Genomic DNA, 27,146 nt, shown 5'->3' with positions numbered 1-27,146 from the left:
GAAAACAGAGCCTGTTGGACAGAAATACGCAAGTTTAATTCGATAAAATGATTTCCTAATTATATAATTTTTTCGTTTTACATTTTACGCAGATTTACAACCCGTTCCTTGTGATGGTAAACAATCTTCACCAAAATGCGATGCTTTACGCAAAATCCATCTCGAAAAGAAATTATCAGCCAAGAAAATCAATTTTCTCTGATCTGACTTTCCCAGAAATTCGTAATTCTATAATTTGATTAAAAAAGTCTACCTTTCAATGTGAAGATTTACTAAAAAAAATACAAATTAAAAAAATATTTATTTTTTTGTCTATTTGCTGTATTTTAATTCAGACTTTGTTTAAAATTTGTTTCAATAAAAATAGAACAATTATTAAAACTTTAAATTGTAATTTTCAATAAATATGCATATTTGTAATTAATTTACTCAGTTAATTAATTTCAACAATTTTGTAATAATACATCACGAACTGGATTAATCGCGTCGTTATTGAAGTATCGAACAATTGTGTATACCTAAAGCATATGGCAAATATATGATAACAAAATAAGCCAAGTAATTGAATTATTTTACGGAATTTTCTCTGAATTAAATTTACAAAAATATGTATAATTCTACATAATAAGCAACTACTGTTGCTAATTCAATTCGATATAGATTATATAGTTTATAAATTGCATGAAATTTGAATTTTTGCAGAAATGTATAAATAGAAATGGATATTGACGTTTAAAATTAGTTAAAATTCCATATTTTTACAATCAACATGAAAATCTGGTTTGCATTCATCGCTCTGCTTATCTGTTGTAATTTGACAGTGGCTAAAAAGAATTGCCAAATAGGATGCCCGAGAATCTATGATCCTGTCTGTGCATCGGCACTTTTTAACGATGAACGACTGTTTTGCAAATTTTCTAATTACTGTGTTAGGGACAGCGTCGCCTGCTGGACAGAAATACGCAAGTTTAATTCGATAAAGTTATTTCCTAATTATATAATTATTTCTTTTATGCAGATTTACAATCCGTTCCTTGCGCTGGTAAACAATATTCACCCAAATGCGATGCTTTACACAAACTCCGTCACGAAAAGATAATATCAGCCAATAAAATCAATTTTCTCTGATCTGACTTTCCCAGAAATTCGTAATTCTATACATATAATTTGATTAAAAAGTCTACTTTTCAATGTGACAATTTACTAAAAAAAATACAAATTAAATAAATATTTATTTATTTGTCTAATTTCAATTCAATTTAAGATTAGTTTCAATAAAAATACAACAATTATTAATACTGTCAATTGTAAATTACAATAAATATGCAACCTTCCAATTTTAGTAATTCATTTACACGGCTAATTAATTTGAACAATTTTATAAAAATACATCACATACTGGATTAATCGTGTCGTTATTGGAGTATCGAACAATTGTGTAAACCTAAAGCATATGACAAATATAAGATAACAAAACAAGCCAAGTAATTGAATTATTTTACTGAATTTTCTCTGAATTACATTTACAATAAAATTTATAATTCTACATAATAAGCAACTACTGTTGCTAATTCAATTCGATATAGATTAAATAGTTTATAAATTGCATGAAATTTGAATTTTTGCAGAAATGTATAAATAGAAATGGATATTGACGTTTCAAATTAGTTAAAATTCCATATTTTTACAATCGACATGAAAATTTGTTTTGCATTCATCGCTCTGCTTATCTGTTTGACAGCGGCCAAAAAGAATTGCAGTACAATAGAGCCATTAATCTATGCTCCTGTCTGTGCATTCGCACATATTGAGGGTGAACGAGTGTTTTGCAAATTTGGGAATAAATGGAATAGAGACAACATCGCCTGCTGGACAGAAACACGCAAGTTTAATTAGATCAAATTATTTCCTAATTATATAATTATTTCTTTTATATATTTTTCGCAGTTTTACAACCCGTTCATTGTTATAAAAAACAATCTTCACCCAAATGCGATGCTCTATTCAAAATCTATGAGGAGGCGATAGCCTCAGAGTTTCCCAGAAATTCGTAATTCTATACATATAATTTGATTAAAAAAATCTACTTTTCAATGTGACGATTTACTAAAAAAAATACAAATTAAATAAATATTTATTTATTTATCTATTTACTTTATTTCAATTCAGACTTTGTTTAAAATTAGTTTCAATAAAAATAAAACAATTATTAAAATTTTAAATTGTAAATTACAATAAATATGCATATTTGTAATTAATTTACTCAGTTAATTAATTTGAACAATTTTGCAATAATACATCACGAACTGGATTAATCGCGTCGTTATTGCAGTATCGGAAAATTATGTATACCTAAAGCATACGGCAAATATAAAATAATAAAATAAGCCAAATAATGGAATTATTTTACGGAATTTTCTCTGAATTACATTTACAATAAAATGTATAATTCTACATAATAACCAACTACTGTTGCTAATTCAATTGGATATAGATTATATAGTTTATAAATTGCATGAAATTCGAATTTTCGCAGAAATGTTTAAATAGAAATGGATATTGACGTTTAAAATTAGTTCAAATTTAATCTTTCTACAATCAACATGAAAATCTATTTTACATTATTCGCTCTGCTTATCTGTTGTAATTTGGCAATGGCTGTCTACCGTCGTATCTGTGCATACTGAGGGTGAACGAGTGTTTTGCGAATTTGATAGAGATGTTGTTGGGCACAAAATCGCTTTTTGGAATGAAATACGTAAGTTTGATTCCATAAAGTTATTTTCTAATTATATAATTATTTCTTTTATATATTTAACGCAGTTCCACAACCCGTTCCTTGTGATGGTAAACAATCTTCTCCCAAATGCAATGATCTGTACAGAAAGTTGCAGGAATCGTGATAATCAGCCAAGTACATGAGCTTTCTCTGATCTGTATTTCCCAGAAATTCATTATTCTATACATACAATTGAATTAAAAAGTCAACTTCTCAATGTGACGATTAACTAAATAAAACAAGTAAAAAGCTACAGTCGAGTGTGCTCGAATGTGAGATACCCGCTACCCATTTTGAATAAAAGCAAAATATTCTGATATTATTTTCAAAATATACCGAAAATACTACAAAATGTTAAGAAATATACCAAACAGTATATTAATTATATCGATATATATATCAAAATATACCATAGACGGCACAATATACCAGATTGTCAGCCAAAGCAACTAAGCCCCTTGTAAGTAGGCGTTTTTGCCCATACAAAAGTATTTCTTTAATAACTTCCACAATTTTTATCTGATCGCAATCAAATTTTCAGGAATCATAAATACCTTAGTTATTATTGTAAAGCTCTAGCTTTAAAATTACGCTTGTTATTCGATTTTTTTGATTTGCGGTGGAAGTGGGCGTGGAAAAAATTTGAAACTAACTTGATCTGCGTGCAAACATAACAAATGCTGTCCAAAAAAAATTATAGCTCTATCTCTTATAGTCTCTGAGATCTAAGTGTTCATACGGACAGACAGACAGACGGACATGGCTATGTCGTCTCGGCTGTTGACGCTGATCAAGAATATATATACTTTAGAGGGTCGGAGATGCCTCCTTCTACCTGTTACATACATTTCCTGCCGGCACAAAGTTATAATACCCTTCTACCCTATGGGTAGCGGGTATAAAAAATACAAATTAAGTTGATATCTGTTTGCTTTATTTCAATTCAGACTTTGTTTAAAAGTAGTTTCAATAAAAATTGAACAATTATTAAATTTTAAGTTGTAAATTACAATAAATATGCATACTTCAAATTTTTGTAATTAATTTACGCAGCTAATTAATTTGAACAATTTTGTAATAATACATCACGAACTGGATTAATCGCGTCGTTATTGGAGTATCGAACAATTGTGTATACCTAAAGTATATGGCAAATATAAAATAATAAAATAAGCCAAATAATTGAATTATATTACGGAATTTTCTCTGAATTACATTTACAATAAAAATGTATAATTCTACATAATAAGCAACTACTGTTGCTAATTCAATTGGATATAGATTATATAGTTTATAAATTGCATGAAATTTGAATTTTCGCAGAAATGTATAAATAGAAATGGATATTGACGTTTAAAATTAGTTAAAATTCCATATTTTTACAATGAACATGAAAATCTGGTTTGCTTTCATCGCTCTGCTTATCTGTTGTAATTTGACAGCGGCCAAAAAGAATTGCAGTACAATAGAGCCATTAATCAAAAGTCCTGTTTGCGCATTCGCACATATTGAGGGTGAACGAGTGTTTTGCAAATTTGTTAATAAATGGAATAGAGACAACATCGCCTGCTGGACAGAAACACGCAAGTTTAATTAGATCAAATTATTTCCTAATTATATAATTATTTCTTTTATATATTTTTCGCAGTTTTACAACCCGTTCATTGTTATCAAATACAATCTTCACCCAAATGCGATGCTCTATTCAAAATCTATAAGGAAGCGATATCCTCAGAATTTCCCAGAAATTCGTAATTCTATTTGATTAAAAAAATCTACTTTTCAATGTGACGATTTACTAAAAAAAGAAACAGATTAAATAAATATTTATTTATTTGTCTATTTGCTTTATTTCAATTCAGACTTTGTTTAAAATTATTTTCAATAAAAATTAAAAAATTATTAAAACTTTAAATTGTAAATTACAATAAATATGCATATTTGTAATTAATTTACTCAGTTAATTAATTTGAACTATTTTGTAATAATACATCACGAACTGGATTAATCGCGTCGTTATTGGAGTATCAAACAATTGTGTAAACCTAAAGCATATGGCAAATATAAAAACAAAATAAGCAAAGTAAATGAATTATTTTACGGAATTTTCTCTGAAATGTAATTACAAAGATGGCTAAGATGGCTGCTGTTTGAATATTTTCCTATTTAACTACTGTTGCCAATTCACTTCGATATACATAGATCAGATAATTTATAAATTGCATGAAATTTGAATTTTCGCAGAAATGTATAAGTAGAAATGGATATTGATGTTTAAAATTAGTTTAAATTCGATATTTTTACAATCAACATGAAAATCTGTTTTGCATTCATCGCTCTGCTTATCTGTTGTAATTTGATAATGGCTAAAAAGAATTGCGGAATATCAAGCCCGGAAATCTACAAACCTGTCTGTGCATTCGCACATATTGAGGGTGAACGAGTGTTTTGCAAATTTGGGAATAAATGGAATAGAGACAACATCGCCTGCTGGACAGAAACACGCAAGTTTAATTAGATCAAATTATTTCCTAATTATATAATTATTTCTTTTATATATTTTTCGCAGTTTTACAACCCGTTCATTGTTATAAAAAACAATCTTCACCCAAATGCGATGCTCTACACAAAATCTATACCGAATCAGTGGTATCAGCCATTTCGTTGAGAAATAAACGCTTAGGAATATAACTATCGATAACTAATGTTAGCAGTGCATTAACATTAACACCTGCACTGGACGCAATTATGTAAACTAACATCAACAACAGTCGCGAATAAATAACCAAAGCAGAACGTGTTTTATTTTACGCTTCCGCCAAGACTCTTCTGACGAACCAATTCGTCCAATACATTAAAATGAGTTTTCTCTGATCTGACTTTCCCAGAAGTTCATTATTCTATATATTTAATTCGATTCAAAAAATCTACTTCTCAATGTGACGATTTACTTAACAAAATACACATTAAATTGATATTTATGTAACTGTCTATTTGCTTTATTTCAATTCAATTAATTTCACTAAAAACTAAACAATTATTAAAACTTTAAATTATAAATTACAATAAATATGCAATCTTCCAATTTTTGTAATTTTACGCAGCTAATTAATTTGAACAATTTTTTAATAATACATCACGATAAAGTATGTTTAATCCGATTAACATTTTATAATCATGTAATATTTTATACATTTTTCGCAGATTTACACTTCATTCCTTGCAAGGGTATTGGAGTATCGAACAATTTCATATACTTAAAGCATATGGCAATACAAAATAACAAAATAGGCAAAGAAATTGAATTATTTTACAAAATTTTCTCTGATCTGCAATTACAAAAAAAGTTTATAATTCCTCATAATAAGATGGCTGCTGTTTGAATATTTTCCTATTCAACTCCTGTTGCTAATTGAATTCGATATAGATTAAATAGTTTATAAATTGCATGAAGTTTGAATTTTCGCAGAAATGTATAAATATAAATGGATATTGACGTTTAACGTTAGTTCAAAGACAATCTATTTTCAATCAACATGAAAATCTACATTGCATTATTCGCTCTGCTTGTCTGTTGTAATTTCTCAATGGCTAAAAAGAATTGCGGAATAGGATGCCCGAGAATCTATGATCCTGTCTGTGTATTGGCACATATTGAGGGTGTACGAGTGTTTTGCAAATTTGCTAATTATTGTGTTAGGGACAACATCGCCTGTTGGACAGAAATACGCAAGTTTAATTCGATAAAGTTATTTCCTAATTATATAATTATTTCTTTTATGCAGATTTACAATCCGTTCCATGTGATGGTAAACAACATTCACCCAAATGCGCGACTCTATTCAAAATGCTTCAGGAATCGAGATCCTCAGCCAATAAAATATTTTTTCAACTGATCTGACTTTCCCAGAAATTCGTAATTCTATACATATAATTTGATTAAAAAAGTTTACTTTTCAATGTAACGATTTACTAAAAAAAAATATAAATTAAATAGATATTTATTTATTTGTCTATTTGCTTTATTTCAATTCAGACTGTGTTTAAAATTAGTTTCAATAAAAATTAAAAAATTATTAAAACTTTCAATTGTAAATTAAAATAAATATGCAACCTTCCATTTTTGTAATTAATTTACGCAGTAAATTTGAACAATTTTATAAAAATACATCACGAACTGGATTAATCGCGTCATTATTGGAGTATCGAACAATTGTGTATACCTAAAGCATATGGCAAATATAAGATAACAAAATAAGCCAAGTAATTGAATTATTTTACGGAATTTTCTCTGAATTATATTTCCAAAAAAAAAATGTATAATTCTACATAATAAGCAACTACTGTTGCTAATTCAATTCGATATAGATTATATAGTTTATAAATTGCATGAAATTTGAATTTTCGTAGAAATGTATAAATAGAAATGGATATTGACGTTTCAAATTAGTTAAAATTCCATATTTTTACAATCAAAATGAAAATCTGGTTTGCATTCATCGCTCTGCTTATCTGTTGTAATTTGACAGCGGCCAAAAAGAATTGCAGTACAATAGAGCCATTAATCAAAAGTCCTGTTTGCGCATTCGCACATATTGAGGGTGAACGAGTGTTTTGCAAATTTGTTAATAAATGGAATAGAGACAACATCGCCTGCTGGACAGAAACACGCAAGTTTAATTAGATCAAATTATTTCCTAATTATATAATTATTTCTTTTATATATTTTTCGCAGTTTTACAACCCGTTCATTGTTATAAAATACAATCTTCACCCAAATGCGATGCTCTATTCAAAATCTATAAGGAAGCGATATCCTCAGAATTTCCCAGAAATTCGTAATTCTATACATAAAAAAATCTACTTTTCAATGTAACGATTTACTAAAAAAAAAAAAAACAAATTAAATAAATATTTATTTATTTGTCTATTTGCTTTATTTCAATTCAGACTTTGTTTAAAATTATTTTCAATAAAAATTAAAAAATTATTTAAACTTTAAATTGTAAATTACAATAAATATGCAACCTTCTAATTTTGTAATTCATTTACCCAGCTAATTAATTTGAACAATTTTGTAATAATACATCACGAACTGGATTAATCGCGTCGTTATTGGAGTATCAAACAATTGTGTAAAACTAAAGCATATGGCAAATATAAAAACAAAATAAGCAAAGTAAATGAATTATTTTACGGAATTTTCTCTGAAATGTAATTACAAAGATGGCTAAGATGGCTGCTGTTTGAATATTTTCCTATTTAACTACTGTTGCCAATTCACTTCGATATACATAGATCAGATAATTTATAAATTGCATGAAATTTGAATTTTTGCAGAAATATATAAATATAAATGGATATTGACGTTTAAAATTAGTTAAAATTCAAACTTTTTAAAATCAACATGAAAATCTATTTTACATTATTCGCTCTGCTCATCTGTTGTAATTTGACAATGGCTAAAAAGAATTGCGGAATAGCAAGCCCGGAAATCTACGAACCTGTCTGTGCATTCGCACATATTGAGGGTGAACGAGTGTTTTGCAAATTTGGGAATAAATGGACTAGAGACAACATAGCCTGTTGGACAGAAACACGCAAGTTTAATTAGATCAAATTATTTCCTAATTATATAATTATTTCTTTTATATTTTTTTCGCAGTTTTACAACCCGTTCATTGTTATAAAATGCAATCTTCAGCCAAATGCGATGCTCTAAACAAAATCTATACCGAATCAGTGGCATCAGCCATTTCGTTGAGAAAGAAACGCTTAGGAATATAACTTTCGATAACTATTGTTAGCAGTGCATTAACTTGCCCAGAAAATCAATTTTCTCTGATCTGACTTTCCCAGAAATTCGTAATTCTATACATATATTTTGATTAAAAAGTCTACTTTTCAATGTGATGATTTATTGGAGTATCAAACAATTGTGTAAAACTAAAGCATATGGCAAATATAAGATAACAAAATAAGCCAAGTAATTGAATTATTTTACGGAATTTTCTCTGAATTATATTTCCAAAAAAAAAAAATTATAATTCTACATAATAAGCAACTACTGTTGCTAATTCAATTCGATATAGATTATATAGTTTATAAATTGCATGAAATTTGAATTTTCGCAGAAATGTATAAGTAGAAATGGATATTGATGTTTAAAATTAGTTTAAATTCGATATTTTTACAATCAACATGAAAATCTGTTTTGCATTTATCGCTCTGCTTATCTGTTGTAATTTGACAGTTGCCAAAAAGAATTGCGGAAGAATATGCCCGGGAATCTACGATCCTGTCTGTGCAGTGGCACGTATTGAGGGTGAACAAGTGTTTTGCAGATTTGATAATTATTGTGTTAGGAACCAAATCGCCTGTTGGACAGAAATACGCAAGTTTAATTCGATAAAATTATTTCCTAATTATATAAATATTTCTTTTTACATTTTACGCAGATTTACAACTTGTTCCTTGTTATAATAGACAAGAATCACCAAAATGCGATGCTTTACACAAACTCCATCTCGAAAAGATATTATCAGACAATTAAATAAGCTTACTCTGATCTGTCTTTCCCAAATTGGTTATTCTATATATATAATTCGATTCAAAAAATCTACTTCTCAATGTGACGATTTACTTAAAAATAAAGACTTTTTTCAAAATTAGTTTCAATAAAAAATTGAACAATTATTCAAACTTGAAATTGTAAATTACAATAAATATGCACCTTCAAATTTTTGTAATTAATTTACGTAGGTAATTAATTTGAACAATTTTGTAATAATACATCACGAACTGGATTAAGTTCACCCAAAACTCCACGATACAAAATCAAGTTAACTGATGCACGTTTTAAAGGCGCTTAAACCTGACATTTAGTGCATTGTTAAGTGAAGTCAGTCGTAAGTGTTTTACACATTTTATTAATTGCATTATTCACAATTTGCAAGTACTCGAACCGGTTACGAAATTTCAGCCAACACTCAGTATATAAGTCGCTGAGTTGAATCGAATTCAATTATTTAATTTTCATATTCAAAACTGTGACAATGAAGTTCTGTATTGCATTAATAAGTCTGCTGCTCTGCTTCAGTTTTATTTTGGCCACACGAAGGGAATGTCCTACTGTCTGCACAGCGGACTTTAGTCCTGTTTGTGCCGAAGGATATTACAAAGGAGAATTGTTGCGTTGTCAATTCTCCAACTCTTGCAGAGCGACAGTCAGTGGCTGTCTTAACAGAATCGGTGAGTTCAACATACTTATCTTAATTATTTAAAATTTAAATACATACAATCATAAATCACTTCTCAAATTTTAAGAAAATTATCCCCAAATTAATATTTATTTGATATCTCCTCTTTTAGACTGGCGTCCATCGGCTTGCTATAAACTTTCCAATTGTGATGGTCTCGTTCAATTCTCTGACCCACAAAGTCAGCCAAAAGCACCTTATTAAATAATATTAATTACATAATAATATGGAAATAAATTTGCAATTTAATCTATAACTCAAACCCGATTGATCTTCAATGATTAACCTGATTTCAGTTCAATGACTTCAGCAATAAAAACAGATGTGCGAATGAACTAATTAAATGAAACGTAATAAAGAATATGACTTCATTTTAATAGTTGTTTAACCTTATCCGGTTTTATGGGAACTGAATTAATAGCAAATTATTGTCATCCACTATTGCTTCAAGATCTGAGTTTTCCGAGAATACTACAACTTTTTTCAGTATATCATTACTTAAGTCAATGCACTTAAAATGACTTAATTGTATTAACTCTTCTGACGGACTTCAATTAATTTGCAAGGTTACTTACTTCACTACAAGTTCAAATTCGTTTGCAAAACATTTTGAATAAAGTATATATGTACTGCAATGAAGAGGTTTTACTATTGTTATTAAAACAGCTGAGTAAACTGAATTCACATCAATAACAAATTTGTCATTATTTTCTAGTTCAAAAATAAATATTTATTAAAAGCCATTTGCATATTTCTATCAAATTCGTCGAGTTGATAAAGAAACTAAGTTTAAAGTTCACTTCAAAGCTTTGCATATTTTAAACAAATGTTTACCATAATCTTTGAATATACTACATAGGTTGAGCTTAGTAACAAAAAAATACATTTCGGTGATTTCCCATTATCGCCATAAACATCGAATGAGCATGACGTCAGGTTAATTTGTAATCAATTTGCATCTTGAAATTGAGAGAATATCACATAAGCAAATAGTTGAGAATATAATAATTAGAATAGAATATAATAATATAAAAAAAGTTTCAAGTTGTTTATTTAACAAATTATATATTAATCATTTATTATCATCAATTTGTCTTGTTTGTTTAATGAAACTCAACTCGAGCATTTCGCATTGTAAAAACTGGATTTACAAATATGGATTTTTGCAAAATCATACAGTTATAAAGCTAACTTACATACATATTCATTTAATTTGCGTGACGCTTTCAACAAAATACTCGTTTTCTTGTTCGTTTTCTATTGTTTTTTTAAGTTTCTGATAAGGCAAATACAATACACACACGTCATTCGGCCAAGCCCACAAAGTGTATAAATTTGCTTCTGTATTTGTGTTTTGTGTTTGCTATTAAACCAATACAGAAGTCAAATATTATTTAAACGTTTGAACGAGCGTCAGCTAACAACAGTCGATACTCAGCTGCCGATCGAGCAACAATACTATTTACAATGAAATTCATTCTGGCTATTTCTTTGCTGCTCTGCCTCGGCTTGAGCTACGAAGTTAATGCAAGTTGTTCCGGTGATTGCCCCGAGACTGAGGATGTTGTTTGGGCTCTCGGCGGAGGTTGCAGCGTTTTCCGCAACAAGTGCTTCTTCGATAAGGCAAATTGCACACGCAGACCAGGTAAATACTTTTGAAATATAAATATCCATATTCGTAAAGCGGTAACCTTGGCACTCTATGGTATATTTTGCACTCTATGGTATATTTTGCACTCTATGGTATACTTTGCACTCTATGGTATATTTTGCACTCTATGGTATATTTTGCACACTATGGTATATTTTGCACTCTATGGTATACTTTGCACTCTATGGTATATTTTGCACTCTATGGTATACTTTGCACATTATAGTATATTTTGCACTCTATGGTATACTTTGCACTCTATGGTATATTTTGCACTCTATGGTATATTTTGCACTCTATGGTATATTTTGCACTCTATGGTATATTTTGCATTCTATGGTATATTTAAAATGTACTACTGAATACCTAAAATAGCTTCTGGTATAATTTAGCATTTTTTTGGTATATATTCGGCATATTTGATTTCTTACTTGCTATTATTATTACAGCTCTCCAAATTGTCACTAAGGAGGAATGCCAAAAACATTGCGCCTCTGCTTGCCCACAAAATTATGATCCTGTTTCTGGTGACTACAAAGGACAAATTCGCCACTTTGGCAATGCCTGCGAAAAGATTGTGCACAGCTGCCAAACTGGTGAAAGTAAGTTAAAGCATATGTTAATTTAATTAAATCAGTATTAATTTATATATTTCCTTTTTTAGCTTTCCTAAACTAAACTACTATACAATGTCTGACAACAACTGCATTTCAAAACGTAACGAGTCTTTAAACCAATTCGCTGTAACTGAATTCGCCGCATTTGCTTTGCATACAATTCGCCATCTCTCGTTTTTATGCAATGTAATTCTTTGGATTTCGTATATAAGCCTGATTTATTTACAAATGACAACAAAGCTTTAAGTCTGTGCATTGTGTGAAGGTCTAGATAAACTAAGAATAAACTTGAATTATCAGAAGAGTCTGCCAATTAACATTTCTCAAACTGTAATAATAGACTTGCGAATTTGATCAAAATGAAAATCGTGGTTTTTATGTATGTATATACTTTATATTAATTTGACACCCGGAATGAATGTTCCTCTCTGCACCGCCGGATGTAGTGAGGCTCCTGAGGAACCAGTTTGGGCTCTTGACGGTTCTTTCGCAACAAATGCTACTTTCATGCCGCCAATTGCTTTCGATCTATGGGTAAGTATTGATATATAGTATTTTGTTAGGCAAAATAATAGAGTTAAAATAAATTATTTAGTATTTGTGCAACCCATGAAAATCGTACCCAAAGAAGAGTGTCAAAAGTATTGCAAAGCAGATTGTGAGGATGAATCAGAATATCCAATTGTTGTATACTACAAAAACGAAGTCAAACATTTTAATAATCTATGTGAAAGTAAACTGCACACCTGCCGAATAGGGGAAAGTAAGTGGATTCAATTATATAATCAAAAGGCATTTAAAAAAGAAACTTTTATTTTACTTCTACAGTATTCTCATACAGTAATCTCATACATCTACCCTAGGTCAGCTGCAGAAAATTGTCTCAATTCGCCGTAACTGAATTCGCCGCACTTACACAGTTATTCAACGCAATTGCATTTAATTTGTTTTATCTATGTTTTCGCATATAAACTTGAGTTAGTTCTCAATTGGTGCAAAGCATTACAGATGGCATTGTGAGAAAGTCGCCAGCAAATGAAAATAAACTTGAAGATAACGGGAGTCTTTTTTATTATTAACCGGCTATATTTTGAAGTGGTTATTACAGATTTTAAATATCACTTTAAAGTGCATTCTTTATCATAATGAAAATCTAAATTTTTTTGTTTTTACTTCCTCTGAGCTTGAGAGCTAGCGGGGATATATATAATTGTGCTGCGTTTTGCTTCCGCTCTGCTCCCGACACCAACGAAACTGTTCGGGTCTCGATTCCATATTGCTATGCCTTTCGCCACAAATGTTTCTTTGACGTCATTCAATGTCTTCTTGGGCCACGTAAGTTTGATATCAATTAAGCATTTGTGAAACGAAGATAAACAAAGATATAAATACAGAATTCTCACATTATGTGAGAATTGTTTAATAATTTACTTTGCAAAGGCGAATTATTTGTATTTTTATAGTGAACTGGTAAATGGAACTACGCATTTGCATTGCATTCAACTCGACATCTTTATTCAACTCAATTGCATTAAATTTAATTTATCTATGTTACGATTCTGCATATAAGCGTGAGATAGTTATCAATTGAACGCAAAGCTTTATGGATGACATTGTGTAAAGATCGTGAAAAAAAACTGAAATAAACTTGAAGATTGTAAACTGAAAATATTTGTTAAAAAGTGATTAAATTTCTTTTGTGTTTAAATTCTATCGATCATAATGAAACTCGTGATTTTTCTGTGTTTGCTTTCACTGAGTTTGTCAGCAAATACATATATGAATATTGCCCAATGTTCGGATTTGGATTGTCCCGATACTATTGAAACAGTCTGGGCCATGACCAAACATTGCACTGCCTTTCGCAACAAATGCTACTTCGACATGGCCAATTGCTTTTCTGGATTTCGTAAGTTTGTTAACAATTATGAATATTTGAATAATAATATGTATTAAAACAAAAAACAACAACTATAGTGTTTGGTCGACAGTTCAGAGCTGTTTCCCACGAAGAATGCAAAGAACATTGCAACACAAATTGTTTGGATTTGGATTATAAAAGAACCGTCGACAACTATACTATAGATTTACAAAAATCCTGCATAGATATTCTGATCGGTTGCAAAACTGGCCAAAGTAAGTCAATCCACTAATTTTCATAAATAACTTTGCAAAACACGAATTATTTGTATTTTTACAGTAACCTGGTAGTTGAAGCCACATGATGTTCGAATACAATTATATTGTTTACTCTCAATATTATTATACTTCTATAAATAAATTATATTATATGCAATATTATAATGGCGTTTAAGTAGAAAAGCTCTTAGCACGGTTGTAAAATATTTAAATTTGCATTTTATTAATGGTTTTCAAATTGTAACGATTTTTCCTAATTCGCCCAAACTGAATTCGCCGCATTTGCAACGTATGCAATTTGTCATTTCTATTTTTAGTCAACGCAATTGCATTTAATTTAATTTATCAACGCTTTCGTATATAAGCTTGAGTTTGTTATGAATTGTGGACAAAGCATTACGGATGGCATTGTGTGAAGGTTGACAGAAAACAGAAATAAACTTGATGATTAAAAAGTTTACTTTGATTTTAAAAAACAAGTAAATAAGTCAATAAAAATATAATCCACCGATCATAATGAAAATTGTGATATTTGTGTGTTTGCTTCCACTGAGTTTGGGAGCAAGGTGGCATATAAGTAATTGTCCTTCGGAGTGTCCCGATACTGAGGATATAGTCTGGGCCATGGGTCAATACTGTAACGTGTTTCGCAACAAATGCTTCTTTGATGGCGTCAATTGCTTTCGATGGTCAAGTAAGTAGTGATGAAAGGAACGCATTTTTCTTAGAACAAAACGATAGTAAAATAAACTTTAGTATTTATGCGACCCATGAGAATAGTCGATAAAGTAGAGTGTCAAAAGCATTGCGACTCAGATTGCTCGAAAAAAAAGGTCCTCCAGTAGTTGAGTACTACAAAACCGAAGTGAAACATTTCCGAAATATATGCGAAAGTATTTTGCACACCTGTCGAACTGGACAAAGTAAGTGGATTGATTTATTTAATGAAATAGTTTTTAAATTACTAATTTGCTTTATTTCTACAGTATTCGAGTAACATGGAAAAGGATTTTCTTTAAATATATTTTAAGTATTTTAGCTATAATACTTAATATGTGTACACTTAAGTAACAAAATTCATGATATTGATTCCTTTACAGTTTGAAATATTCAAATTTTATTTAGACCCAAAATACTGTTCAATAACATATAAGTTGAACAGCGAGTAAATTATAAAAAATTTTCGAAAATTTGTTTGGCTTGTAATAATAAGAAGCTTTAATAGCTAAAAGCCAAGCCTCTGTATATCGCATAATATTAACTTGCATATTCACTATTGAAGCTATTAAAAGTCAAAGCGTTTTAAACAAATGATTAGCATAACATTTGCATTAATCTGTTAATAATATAAATTGACTGCGTTTAAGCTTACTCTTTTAACCTTTTTTTTTTGTCATCTGCTGATAATGCAAATAAAATATTAACGTCACTATTTTGGAGACTTTTTCAAATGCGGTTTTCAAGCCATACGCCACTGAACTCATAGAAAAGTCTCCAAATAATTCAAGTTTTAAATATTTAAACGCATCTACGAGAGCAGTCAAAAGCAGTCGAAATTCAGCTGCCGATCGAGATAAACCCAAATAAACACATTTATTTGCAATGAAAATCGCTTTGGTGTTTTGTTTGCTGCTCTGTCTGGGATTAAGTTGCAGCGTCAATTCCTTGGACTGTCCAGATAAATGTCCAGATACTCAGGAACTTGTTTGGGCTCTTGGAGGTCGCTGTTATCTGTATCTTAACAAGTGTGAATACGATAAGGAGAACTGCAAACGCGAGACACGTAAATATAATGCTTCAACTCAAATTGATTGAACATAATATTAATATTTTATTTATATTTTAACAGCTCTGAAGATTGTCACCAGGGAAGAGTGTCAACCTTATTGTGCTTCTTTCTGTCCCGAAAGCTATAAACCCGTCGATGGAGATCTTCGTTACTTTGGACATGCTTGTGAAAAGATTGCTCACGTCTGCAGAACTGGCGAATGTAAGTATAAGATTAAAAACTTACTTATTATTAAATATTATTAATTTAATAATTTATTTACCTTCCTATTCAGTATTGAAGCTATAATTGCAGTCTAAATTGTAACTATCCTCGGTCGCAATTCGACGAACTTTAATTTCTTGCAAGTCCAATTAAAAAACTTAACTAAATAAAAATTTATGCTGCACAGATTGTTCGGAAAATGATGAGAACGGAGTAGTAGAACTTTTTTTAGTTAATTAAATTATTTGTATAAAACGTATTGTATTTCTGAAACTGTTTAATGTGCGCATTCTTAGGAATTGATTGTTTTGCTTTAAGTTTGACAAGTTTTATAATTAACACATTTATAAACAAGTTTAAGATTATTATCGTTATAAAATGTGATTTAATTTGTTGAAGCTTGAATTTGTTGTGCGTGTATTGTATAAGTAATGCTATGTTATATAAATAAATAATGTTATATGCAATCTAAAATGTTATAAAGTTTGTCGACTTATTGCTTTAACCCAAAAATTTATTGCAAAGGAATTCATCGTTGATTAAACCATTTTTGATATATTGCAGTAAGCAACAATTAACTTTAAAATAATAATATATATATTCAAAATAATAACATTTGAAATTCAACAAGTATATGTTTATATAAAAATATTTACAACATAGTTGAGGAAATCTGGTTTCAATGCATAAAATTTATTTCCTTGGCGGAATTCGCTGTTTTTAATGCAATTTATTTAAGTGTTATGTATAATGGATTTCATATGTATAAAATTGTGTTGTGAACTGAACATTTAGCATTTATTTAATAACAGATAATTAAGAAATAAATACTCACATAAGTCAAGTTTATATATCTGCAATATAAAATAACACTTTGCAACCTCGTTATAAATATGTGTTCGATTTACACAATTTTACACTACAAGTAACAGATGAAATAACATAAAAAAAACGCAAAAAAAATATTTTAAATTTGTGCAACTGAGCTGGTCAAATATTTCTCAGTTTTATTGTTAAAACTGAAGTGAAATGCAATTGTTACCAAGCTGCAATATTGTGATGCATGACAGTTGGATTTTTGGGGCAGTTCAGCATGGATTTAAATTGCAGTGTCAAATGTTATCAACACTTTGTGACTACAATGGGCGTGCCAGTTTAATTGATGTCATAAGTCAAAGGTTGACACAGACATTGATGGGCAAGTGCACTGCGAGAAATTGGGATATTAGTTAGCAGACACATTGAACTATTGAAGTTGAACTTTTAATCATTTAATATAGTAAACGCTCATTTTAATATTTATTATTTTTATTCACACACTTAATTTGGATTTTTTAAAATTCTAAAAATATTTTTGAAATTGGAAATTTAGAAAACGCTGATGTTGAGCTAATATTAATTCTCCTCAGTTTATATTTTTCATTTGTTTCACCAAAATATTTAAACACTTAATTTGGATTTTATTTAATTTTAAATAATTTATTTGAAATTGAGAAAGAACAGCTGCTGAGTTAAAATTAATTTTTACATTTTACATTTTAATCAATATGAATTTAATTTTTTGAACTGATTAACTGTTAAATTCAAAATTGTTTCTGTTTATTTTTCTTTTATTTATATTTGTATTTCTTATTTATAAATTCAAATTTCACAGTTTTATCTTTGTATATTATTTTAAGTTTTTAATCTGCTTCAAATTTTTTAATTATTTTATTTTATTGAATTTTCACTGTTGAATTCAAAATGTAAAGCTCTATCTCTAAACTTTCAGCGCATTTTTCCCTCTATTTATTTTCATTATTGTCACAAATATCCAATAATACTCCATTATTAATGCTTTTATTTGGGGATTAACAACTTGTCCAGCCCGCTGGTCGACTTGGTGGCTCAATGCATGGCTTCCACACCCAATCAATCCAGGGAATACAAGCCTCCTTGATCTGATCGAATCCTGTGTTGGGCATACACTTGTTGAGCTGTGCCTTGGCATTCAATTGATGACACATCCAGTACTTGGTAGGATCAATGCAATGCCTTTGAGCTCGTCCAATCTCCACTGACAACTTGCAGCCCGGTTCGTAGTTATCAATGCATTGAGCTCGCAGCAGGCAGAAACAGCCGCAAAAAAGCAGAATAAAAACTGCAAAAGGGGAATATAAATCGTATAAAATCAGTTAATTCCAACTCAAATTGTTTTATGCTTGTTACCAGAGAGTTGCATGATGAGCTGGGGAAAATCACTTGGCTGGAAATGTGAATGCAACTTCAGTCATTCTGTGTCTTTTATATAGAATGCTCAAGTGCTGGGTGAATTGTTGGCCAGTTCAGTGTCCCATTGAGCAGCACTCGCCATCAATGTAAGATATCTCAAGTGCTCGACAAGGTCACGGATTGTCTTGTTTAGTCTTGTCTCTCTGATTGTTTGTCCCCATTGAGTGGCTTTAATGCTCGATTCTCGAGATTGTGTCCAACACATACACATAAAATGCCACACACGCATTTTCCAATTGCTAAAACAACAAAAAAAGAAGACAGGGAAAGTGTAAGAGAAAGCTTAGCAATTGAAATGGCAGCCAATTTGCTCGTACTTGAGAAAACCTTTTTTATCTTTAGTCTGAATTGTTATTCATTCAAAAACATTGAAAATAAAGTATTGTAAACATAGTATATGATAATACTCATTTACATTTATTTGTGTTGTTTCACTTTATAGAAAAATATATATTAATAATTATTTCCTTTCACTTTCAAAGTATAAAACTTATATTGAATATATATATTTATTTGAATCTATTTAAATATTTCTGACATTACTTTTACTTTTAAGTTTAACTATATTATTACTATCCTAATTATTCTTAAGTGCTAGAATGTTTAAAATCTTTCTTTGTGTATTCTTGCTCTCAATATCTCACTTATTGATTGTTGTGATTTATTTTCGTTGTACAAATTACTTTAGAGCTTCGTCTGGAAAATTGCATGCCACTCACGCGTTTCTGAAATGGTCAAGCGAAAAGAGAATTTCAACTAACAACAGCTGCCAGCACAAGGCTTTGCCACAATATCCCCTCACATTCACAAAGGCAGCAAATAGCCAACAACCAAAAAGACGTATGCCCGACTGCATTGGAAAAGAGCTTTAGAGCTGACCATTTGGGGTGCTGGCGAACAAAGCTATGCCTTTGGCCAATTGTGAAAGACGTGTGAATTGCATTTTCGTTTTGAGTTTGAGGGAAGCCAATGCAAACACAATTGGATGAAGACGTCACTGAAATAACGCAAGTCACTCGAACGAACATTTTTCCAATAAAGAAATAATTTCTCTTAAATTTTCCAATAATAATTTCGTTTTTCTATTAGAATTTGTATAACGCTAATAACTAAATAAGTAACAAATTAATTGTTTAGAAACTCAACGCGCCAAATGTTTAAATATAAGCAGTATTGCCAGATTGCTCCAAAATGGTCAGTAAAATGTAAACAAAACATAAGCGTTACCATATAACGCATTCAACAAGGGCTGCAGTGTATGCCACTGCCAACATCTGTGTTGCCCTGACGCAAATTTTCGACTCACTTGAAGTTAGCGGCGCGTTGAAATTAATATCGCCTATCGACATCAGTGTGATTTCGCGCAATGTGACCGTTTTGTACACTGGAGAGAAAGATTGTAGTATTAATAATAATTCCATTAATAAAGAACACCCCAAGTTATTATTTCAAACCAAAACAATAAAGAAAATAAACAATCACTTGCACCATTGAAAAATAATGTGTGAAAACTACTCCCATCTCTAGTAACTGTAATCAAGCGAATGAGTCTCTATGTAGTATATTTGATATATTCGTCGTAGCAAATTAGTATATTTTTCGCATGCAAGTTGCGGTCACGCTGGCAGCGAGAGAAAAATAAAAATTCCGCAACAACACAGAAATTAGAAGAAGTGTAGTGAAGAATTAAATCTAATTATAACAAGCGACGCGCAAGCATTAAGCACATACACAATACACACACATACGCATACTGGTCAGCATAGAAGGCCAGTTAATTAGTAGCAAAATACACAAAACTTAACGATTTTTGAAACAACACAAAAGCAAAACGGGCAGGGCAGCGACAGCGACATCAGCAGCAGCAGCGGCAGTGACAGAAGCAGCGACAGCGGCAGGTAGCAGGCAGCCCAAAACAGTTGCGTATGTGTGTGTGTTAAGTAATGGGAGCGCGCGCGCGGTATGGGTTGAGGTGTATTTGCTACGTGTGTGTGTGTGAGTGTGTGTGCGCGTGTTGTGTTGTGTGTGTGCGAGTGTGTGATGCAAAGAACAACAACCACAACAACAAAGAGCGGGGTGTGTAACTAAAAGCGAAGAAGAATTACAGCACACAACAACGACAACAAAACACACTCGCCTACGTAATGGCCAATCAACTGGATGCCAATGTCAAGGACGATCTGAAAACGCAATTTGTAACGCGCGAGGGAACTTATCGCCTGTTAACGCTATCGGAGTACTCGCGTCCCAATCGTGTCGGCTACAGCAGCAATCAAAGCTCACCTCAGGTGCGCGTCTCGTTTGTAACGCTGCCCAATCCCAGCAGCGGCAGCAACAGCAAAACAAACAGCGAACATGCCGCAACGCCAGCAGCAACAACAACAGCAAACACAACAACCGGAACAACAACAACGAGTGATAAGCGATTGCAGTCAAATGGCGCAGCGACAACAACAGCAGCAACATCATCAACAACAACTACAACACCTGCTACACCAACATCAACAACAACAACAGCAGCAATCACATTGAATGGAGGCGGTGGCGGCGGGGATAGCTACAATGGCACCAGCACTGTCGACGCTCGCTTAGGCGGCGGCATCTCGATGCACTCGATGACCAACGGCGGCGTCCTCGATCAGAATGGCATGCTGACCAATCAGATCTATGGAGGCGATCGCATCTGCTTCAATTTCGGACGCGATCTTTACGTCTATGCGTTCCGTGGCATCAAAAAGGTAAGCCGCAAGAAACCAACTGCTACTGGTTTGTGTCTTCGCTAAGCACTGGGTAAAGTGCTCGCTATTCTGTTTATTGGCTGTTTTCGTCACAAAATTGTATAGGCCCGGCTTTAGCCTCAGCTTTTCTTATTTTTAAATAGTGTTAAATAATCGATTACCGTAATTCCCAAACATATATGTATAATGTCTGTGAGTTTAACTCGCAATCTGCAACTGGTTTGTTTATCCGCTAAGCACTGAGAAAAATACACATTGTTGGCTCCATTCCTGGAACACTTTATCATTTCAAATAAGTTATAGAAGAATATTCTAGTTTCGTAACGCTCTCCATTTGTGCTGTTTTTAGTTGTAGTTTCGGTTATAGTTGTTCAGTGAGTCGGTACAAAGAATTTTTATATAATTATAAGTTTTTATTTATTTATTGTGCTTTGTCTTCCCTTTTATCGCATTCATTAATACTTATAATACAACATAATTAAAATTTAACTATACAGAGTTTACAGATAGCTTTTTAAGAGTATAGATTCGGGTATTTCACAGTTGAGTACACCTGACTGTATCTCTCTGTTGTTTTATCAGCTTGTTTGCTTGATAAGAGCGCCGCCATTCGCCATTCAAAATTGCAATTGCAATACAACAACATCATAGTCATCATCGTCATCATCATCATGCCCACTGTTATCATTGTGCTCTTCACCCCCGCTTGGCAATTGTCAATTGCTCTAGTTAGTTAGTCTAACTAGAGAACTAGACATCTCCGATATCTCAGCAGTATCCAGTTTTGCCCCTTTTTTTGCGCACATGCTGCTGTCCAAACACACAATCGCTTAATTTGTTCCAATTCTCGCAGTTGTTATTCTTTTTGTTGTTGTTGTTACTGTTGTTGATCAATTCGCTTGCTTAGCTTTTATTTAAATGTGTGTTTATTGCGCTCGAAGGCAGCTTTTTTCCACTGGAAATCATACAGCGGCGTGATATACACTTTTTTTCAATACCCTTTCTTAAAGAAGTTAAACTTTAATAAACAAACATGATGAGCAATATTTTTCCATAGTGTTCTGTTCTTCATATAGCTTCAACTCTGTATAAAAATTAATGTTTTATAATCGCAGTAAACTGAATTTTAAATTAATAAAGAAGAAAGAAATTTCCTTGATTTCAGTATCTTAAATATACTTCGTTTAAAAATGCCCTTAGAGTATCTTTAAGTCATTGTTACACTGTGACATTAAGTCTCATGTTATCTATCCATCTATTTTCGTCTTTAGTTTGCTCCAGATAAAGTAATGTTCGTATTAATAAAATGACTAATCATAATATCTAGTTTTGCTAAATTCGTATTCGAAATGATAGTCTAATTAAATTAGATTCACCCGCAAGGGGTTTCACCAAAAAGCCGAGGTTATTCAGCGTATTCACACTTCACTGCGATTGGATTTCCTATATTGTTTAATTATTCAAGTTTGACGCACAGATGTTTTGAATGCTTTTTCATTTGCACTAATCTTTTATGCATTTTTTTCGCGAATACAAAAACTGAATTGTGCCTTGAAAGTCTTGGCCAAAGCTGGCATAATTCGTGCTACAAGCTATTGGCATCATTCGCAGATCAGCTGCTCAGCAGAAATGTTCATGAACAAGCCGCTAATTTGCACAATGATGCCACAAGCAGTGTTAATTTGTTTGCATACCCTGTGCTCTAGAAAAGACGAACAAAGGGTAGACTAAACAGAGACCACATTAGAGCATTAGCAATGCTGACTGATTGGTAAGAGCTAGAAGGCTACAAATTTGAGTCAACATTGCGACTATGACTTAGAGTTGTAATAAAATATTTATTTTACTGCAAGTGACTCAAATCCAGACTTAAACTTGGCTATTTATATTGTTTTCATTGTTTACACTTTAATGACTAACAATTGTGTGGTATTGTGTGCATTTTTGCAGGGCACCGAGATGAGCAAGCCAATCGATAAGAAGTTCTACAAGGGCACAAATCCCAGCTGCCATGATTTCAATGCGAATGCCGCCACGCCCACCGGAGCACCGCTGCTGGTTGGCTTCACAACGGGACAGATTCAACTGGTCTCACCGCAGCAAGGGCCACGTGAGCTGCGCAAGCTGTTCAACGAGGAGGTAAAGTCACATCTCTAGTATATTCAATTTACTTAATATTAATGGTTCTTAAACCCTTTGACAGCGCCTGATCGACAAGACCAAAGTGACCTGCCTGAAATGGCTGCCGAATTCACCGCATCTGTTTCTCGCCTCGCACGCCTCCGGTCATCTCTATCTGTACAACGAGGAGTTGCCCTGTGCGGCCACAGCGCCCAGCTATCAACCGTTCAAGGTGGGCGATGGCTATACGATACTCACCTGCAAGTCGAAGTCGACACGTAATCCGCTCTACAAGTGGGTCTTTAGCACCGACAATTGTTGCATCAATGAGCTGTGCTTCTCGCCCTGCGGCTCCAATCTGGCGCTGGTCTCACAGGATGGCTTTCTCCGTGTCTTTCACTACGATACCATGGAGCTGCTGGGCATTGCTCGTTCCTATTTCGGTGGCTTCCTCTGCGTCTGCTGGTCGCCCGATGGCAAATACATTGTCGTTGGCGGCGAGGATGATCTCGTCACCGTGTGGTCACTGCACGAACGTCGTGTTGTTGCCCGAGGCCAAGGACATCGTTCGTGGGTCTCAGTGGTCGCTTTCGATCCGTACACAACGTCCTATACGAATTGGGATGGCGGTGATTTCAGCGATGATGAGAATCAACTCAACGAGTACACGGCATCGCGTGAGGAACGTTTCTCCGGCGACTCCACGGCTAATGGCGGTTTCGAGGGGTTCGACAAGAACTCAACACCGTTGCATGCAACGCGAGCGCGTCCGCATTCGGCCTCGTTTCGCTCGGATGCCTCGTCGGCGGCGCTGGCGCCGGATAAGCTGGCCATCAGCTATCGCCTCGGTTCGGTGAGTCAGGATACGCAAATCTGCCTGTGGGACATCACGGAGGATGTTCTGCGACATCCGTTGGCGGCGATGCGACAGCGTGTGAACAGCACACAGCTGAACGATAGCAGTTTTCTCAATGGCGGCGTTGTCGATGCCGATGGCATCAAAGTGATACGACCCGTGGCCATGGGTCAGGCCAACAATTTCGCCGACTCGGGCAGCTGTAGTCCGATACGCGAGGCGGCGGGAGGCGTGGCGGCTGGCACAACCGCCGAGCACAGCAATAGCAGCTCGAGCAAATTCTCAACGGCCAACTGCACGATATCCTCGCAATCATCCAATGCCAATACACCGCCCGACGAATGCTGTGAAACGCAGGCAACGGACAGTGCAGTGAATACAGCGAACACAGCAGCAGCTGCGACGACAACAACAGGCAAAACGAATAGCAAAGCGGCGAGCAGCAATTCGTTAAAGTTTCCCAATTGCATGGTGGCCACCAAATCGGATAGCATCGATAGCAACAGCGGACAACAACAGCAACAACAGCAGCAGCGTGCGATGAGCAACTCGTATAACTCAACGTCCGGCTATAATAGCAAGAATTCCAATAGTTCCAACAAATCCAATTCGAATTCACATTCGGGCAGCGGCGGCAGCTTTAGCGCCTTCAATAGTCTCACACAACGGCTGTCAAACTTTAGTTTTCTGAGCAATTCGGAGAAGCGTTCGTCGGGTAGCATTGGCTACGATGGAACGACGGCGACAAATCATCGACAGCATCGCAAAGCCATGAGCATGCTAAAGAGCTATAATCAACATAATCACAACAACAGCAGCAGCAATCACAATAACAATCGCAGCAGCAACACCACCAATAACTTTGCACACTCCACCACCGTGGAGTCATCGACATCGGGCACAGGGACCGGGATGGGAAGCAGTGCGACAGCGAATAGTTTTGGCTCATTGAAGCTGAGCAAATCGTCGCACAACTCATCGCTGGCCACGGCGGGACAATCGTCCACCAGTGTCGGAAGCTATGATCCCATGAAGCTCATAGGGACACCAGCGTGTCCGCGTTTTGAGGAATGTCCGCTGCTGGAGCCGCTGGTGTGCAAGAAGATTGCTCATGAGCGTCTAACGGCGTTGATATTTCGTGAGGATTGCTTTTTGACGGCATGCCAGGATGGCTTTATCTACACATGGGCGCGACCTGGCCACACAACGGTGAGTTCTTGAAATACGCTTTCATTTAATGGGTAAATTCTAATAGTTTCTCTTTTCATTTGCAGCACGTTGCTCAGCACTTGTCGCCCAGTCAAACAGCGCCTCCGGGCGGCACGGTAATATAGTTCGATAAAATGAATGCGGTCAACTATCAGCGTAATCTTGTCAAGCAGCAGGAGGCGGCGCAGTCGGTGATTTAGGTTAGAATGCTAGCGATTGATTTCTTAAATAATTTCCTGTTTTAGAGACAACACAACACACGATGTTTTCTTTTTGATTGATTATTGTTTTCCCCTCTCTCTGTTCGTTGCGACCTTTTTGTAATTCCACTCGTAAATGAAAGAAAAAGAATATTCATAAAGCAAAAGAAAATAAAAACATAAATTATATAAATAACAAGAAAATATTATACGAGATATAGTTGTGTAAAACATAACTACGATTTATATATATGTATATGCAACAACAGCAACAGGCAACAGAACAAACATTTATATATGAATACAATTGAAAAGATATATATATATATATATAAATTGATCTATATATATATATACATGAATATATATTTAAATTTGGATTATTATTAGTTGTAAATGTATTATTTTTAATACGTGGAATTTGTTGAAAACAAAGCAAAGCATGTTTATAACTATTTACTAAGCGCTAGCATAATACACACAGAATACACACATAATTATAATAATAAAAAGCAAAAAACAACAACAACTACACACACCACACACATTTTGCATTAGTCAACAATGATGAAATTAAAATTGATGAAACGACAAACCCGACAAACAAACAAAAACAAAAAATGAAATTGAAGCTAAGCTAGCGAAGAAATATTTGTATGCGAAACTTTTTCACACATTTGTGCTATGGTACTGAGTTGCAATTGAGGCCCCCAAACAAAAAACTAAACGAACTACTTATACTAACTATATAAACTAATTAGTATTGCATTATGACTAAATAAAGAAGAAGGAAACGCAAAGAAAAGAATAGAAACGAGCGAATAACGTAAACGAAAACTAATACCTAAAATGTAGGGCAACTGTTATCGTTATTATCATTATGGATTATGATTATTATTATGGATTATTCTTATTACTACTTATTATGATTATTTTTCACGCTATATTTCGAGAGAAAACTCTCTCAGCCTCACACACAAGCATAATAAAAACACACACACATCCAATACACCCAACAAATTAGACTTAAATGCAAAACAGGAAACAAACAAATATAAATTAAATATTTCATACCGAAACCTATATTTTATAAAATGCAAGTCGGTTACGTGCGTGCGAAAGAAACTAGTGACAAATTTGAAGATCGAATGAGAAACGTAGCCAATAAGTTGAAATAAAACAAAAAAGGAAAGGCATGCAAACAAAACAAACAACCAACCAAACAAACAACACGTTACAGTAATGAGACTAAAACAAATTTCAATAAAAACTATATACTATTTGAAAAAAGACAAAAAATCAATGAAAAAAAA

The 27,146-nt window shown here is 33.1% G+C and overlaps 4 protein-coding genes and 1 long non-coding RNA gene across 5 annotated transcripts; 4 read left to right on the top strand and 1 right to left on the bottom strand.

Annotated features, from left to right (window-relative positions):
* Positions 1–9,803: 9,803 nt before the first annotated feature.
* Positions 9,804–10,300, top strand: LOC132786071 (vasotab-like). Its single transcript, XM_060792457.1, has 2 exons — positions 9,804–10,030; positions 10,151–10,300. The coding sequence occupies exons 1-2, from the start codon at positions 9,835–9,837 to the stop codon at positions 10,240–10,242; spliced, it is 288 nt and encodes a 95-aa protein (XP_060648440.1). The 5' UTR covers positions 9,804–9,834; the 3' UTR covers positions 10,243–10,300.
* A 1,140-nt stretch (positions 10,301–11,440) lies between these two features.
* Positions 11,441–12,608, top strand: LOC132786070 (uncharacterized). Its single transcript, XM_060792456.1, has 3 exons — positions 11,441–11,683; positions 12,139–12,291; positions 12,354–12,608. Exons 1-3 carry the CDS (start codon positions 11,506–11,508, stop codon positions 12,365–12,367), a joined length of 345 nt encoding a protein of 114 aa, XP_060648439.1. The 5' UTR covers positions 11,441–11,505; the 3' UTR covers positions 12,368–12,608.
* Positions 12,609–13,668: 1,060 nt separating this feature from the next.
* Positions 13,669–16,040, top strand: LOC132786072 (uncharacterized). The gene is made up of 5 exons (XR_009632403.1): positions 13,669–14,215; positions 14,284–14,442; positions 14,507–15,139; positions 15,202–15,368; positions 15,432–16,040. It is a non-coding gene; the product is annotated as an uncharacterized LOC132786072 (long non-coding RNA).
* A 2,033-nt stretch (positions 16,041–18,073) lies between these two features.
* On the bottom strand, positions 18,074–18,688 carry LOC132786885 (uncharacterized). Its single transcript, XM_060793595.1, has 2 exons — positions 18,647–18,688; positions 18,074–18,578 (listed from the first exon to the last, which is right to left on the bottom strand). Exons 1-2 carry the CDS (start codon positions 18,657–18,659, stop codon positions 18,289–18,291), a joined length of 303 nt encoding a protein of 100 aa, XP_060649578.1. The 5' UTR covers positions 18,660–18,688; the 3' UTR covers positions 18,074–18,288.
* Positions 18,689–20,328: 1,640 nt separating this feature from the next.
* LOC132784414 (WD repeat-containing protein 20) lies at positions 20,329–27,120 on the top strand. The gene is made up of 4 exons (XM_060790022.1): positions 20,329–21,447; positions 23,398–23,586; positions 23,651–25,633; positions 25,699–27,120. Exons 1-4 carry the CDS (start codon positions 20,854–20,856, stop codon positions 25,756–25,758), a joined length of 2,826 nt encoding a protein of 941 aa, XP_060646005.1. The 5' UTR covers positions 20,329–20,853; the 3' UTR covers positions 25,759–27,120.
* Positions 27,121–27,146: the final 26 nt, after the last annotated feature.

Source organism: Drosophila nasuta, chromosome 2R (genome assembly GCF_023558535.2).
Source record: "Drosophila nasuta strain 15112-1781.00 chromosome 2R, ASM2355853v1, whole genome shotgun sequence".
In the NCBI taxonomy this organism is placed as follows: domain Eukaryota; kingdom Metazoa; phylum Arthropoda; class Insecta; order Diptera; family Drosophilidae; genus Drosophila; species Drosophila nasuta.
This window is presented reverse-complemented; position numbering and strand designations above follow the sequence as displayed.

What these genes read in the sequence shown, in the direction of transcription:
- LOC132784414 (XM_060790022.1), top strand. Translation starts at nt 20,854, where the DNA reads ATGGCCAATCAACTGGATGCCAATGTCAAGGACGATCTGAAAACGCAA. An exon ending in GCAAGCTGTTCAACGAGGAG is followed by an intron (nt 23,587 to 23,650) that starts GTAAAGTCACAT and finishes ACCCTTTGACAG; the next exon opens with CGCCTGATCGACAAGACCAA. An exon ending in CGCGACCTGGCCACACAACG is followed by an intron (nt 25,634 to 25,698) that starts GTGAGTTCTTGA and finishes TTTCATTTGCAG; the next exon opens with CACGTTGCTCAGCACTTGTC.
- LOC132786070 (XM_060792456.1), top strand. Translation starts at nt 11,506, where the DNA reads ATGAAATTCATTCTGGCTATTTCTTTGCTGCTCTGCCTCGGCTTGAGC. An exon ending in AAATTGCACACGCAGACCAG is followed by an intron (nt 11,684 to 12,138) that starts GTAAATACTTTT and finishes TTATTATTACAG; the next exon opens with CTCTCCAAATTGTCACTAAG.
- LOC132786071 (XM_060792457.1), top strand. Translation starts at nt 9,835, where the DNA reads ATGAAGTTCTGTATTGCATTAATAAGTCTGCTGCTCTGCTTCAGTTTT. An exon ending in TGGCTGTCTTAACAGAATCG is followed by an intron (nt 10,031 to 10,150) that starts GTGAGTTCAACA and finishes CTCCTCTTTTAG; the next exon opens with ACTGGCGTCCATCGGCTTGC.